Source organism: Limulus polyphemus, unplaced genomic scaffold, assembly GCF_000517525.1.
Source record: "Limulus polyphemus unplaced genomic scaffold, Limulus_polyphemus-2.1.2 Scaffold63, whole genome shotgun sequence".
Lineage (NCBI taxonomy): Eukaryota > Metazoa > Arthropoda > Merostomata > Xiphosura > Limulidae > Limulus > Limulus polyphemus.
The window spans coordinates 605,818-607,642 of record NW_013665673.1 but is presented as its reverse complement, the minus strand read 5'-3'; the positions used below and the strand labels follow the sequence as shown (position 1 = coordinate 607,642).

General features: G+C 26.7%; 1 protein-coding gene across 1 annotated transcript in view; it reads right to left on the bottom strand.

Annotated features, from left to right (window-relative positions):
• LOC106464822 (putative ATP-dependent RNA helicase DHX33) overlaps positions 1-1,825 on the bottom strand; it is a 55,974-nt gene that overhangs the window by 29,701 nt on the left and 24,448 nt on the right. The window contains exon 10 of the mRNA XM_013924981.2: positions 695-777. Within this exon, the coding sequence (XP_013780435.2) occupies positions 695-777 (83 nt within the window). The remainder of the gene's footprint in view (positions 1-694; positions 778-1,825) is intronic.

Sequence of the window (1,825 nt, the reverse complement as noted above, 5' to 3'; positions counted from 1 at the left end):
AACTATTTGGACATGATAAAGATTTCACATGTGTAAATTGGAAAATGTTCTGATGCATAAAAGTATATTTAATCTTCAAATGAAAATTACTTTGCATGACAGATAGGCAACATGTAAAAAGAAAAAAAAAGGCATGAGAAAAACATTGCTTTACAAACCTTAAGACTTAATAAAAAAAATTTTATATTTTGCATATGAATGCATTGTAATGTTTACTGATAATCTGCCAAATTTTGTTAACATTCACTTACTAAATTAAAAGTTATAGCATGAAAACTATAATTTGCTGAAAGAGTTAATATCTTATTTTTGTGTACTTGTTCATAATATCCACTACTTTTTCTGTGGTGGTAGAATTAGCATCCCTTTTAATTTCCTGAAGAATAATCAACTATTCAAGGTTTTGGTTGTTTTTATGAAATTCATTTTCTGTGGTACTATATTGTTCTCAAATATAAGCATTATCATAATAAAAAATTGACTTCTTGAATTTCTATATTGACATTTCTTATTTCAGCAAATACATACAATAGCTCTTTAACAATGTTTTAAAATTTCATTCAGTTAGTTTCTTTATAAATCCTATTTAAAACATCATCCTCCAAACATGTTATATAAAAATTATATTTTTTAAATATTAATAATTTAATATTGAATTCTTTGATTTCTATTGGTGGACATTTTTTACCATTACCTTTGCAACAGGTTGAAATACTCTTAACTGATGTGCTGATGGTAATGCTGCATAAAGAGGGAAGACAGTAAGTGGAGCACAATCTGTAATAATATAAAACCAAAGCATAAAACAAACAGGTACCATGAAACTTGTTGGAAACAGTACTAAAACAAAAATATATTATACATTTCTAAGCTGAAGTCTATAAAACTTAAAATATGAGATTATGTGCATGTACACTGTTCTATTAGTAAATATGCCCCATGGTTTGAGAAAAAATCAACCATGAGCCAAAATATTGACACCTAACAGAACTTTTGCAATATGAGCATACATTTTATAAAGAAAAATACTCTCACTGTTACTAGTAATGGTCTAATTAATGAAGCTAAATCAAGAAAAATTTTAACTTGTTGGTAAAGGCCCTGGTTATGCTAACTTAAAATATATTAACTAAATGGCAAAATTTTTATGCTAATGTATTAAAAAAAACAATGTTTAAATAAAGGGGAATTCTTATCTATTAAACCTATTACTTGCCTTTGCCAAAGTTAATATCCTCAAAGAAACATTTTACAGAATTCACAGGTAATAAATATAGTTAACCAACTGAAGTTAAAATGCATAAAATTTATTAGACTCAAAACAAAAATATATAATTTGCCTTCAGCATAAAACTATCTTAAGACATAAGCTGGGCTGAAGTTTTAAACTCGGAAAAATAAAACTTCTATTTTTACTCCACAAGAACTCACTCTTCAGAAACAAAGAAACATGTTCAAACAAAGTGATCCTTATCTAACTTTTTCAATAATTTTGTACTGCATTAATATATATAAACATTAAGTAAACCAGAGAGAATATTTTAGTTAGGAAATTTATATTACAAAATGTTAAATAATGTTTCATAAGCATTATTGTAAAATGAAAGAAAAAAATCAATAGTCCATATCATCATTACAAAAGCCATGCTAGACTGCAGTGTTTTCAACACTCCTCTTTATTTGGCCATTTTAAATTTCAAGTAAGAGATATGTAAATATAGCATTTTAGATTCATCTTTTGTCTGCTAAAATTAGCTTTCCAGAAAACCTTTCATTTAATACCAGAATTAATCAGCAGGGTGTGACAGACCGTGCCATTCAAAAA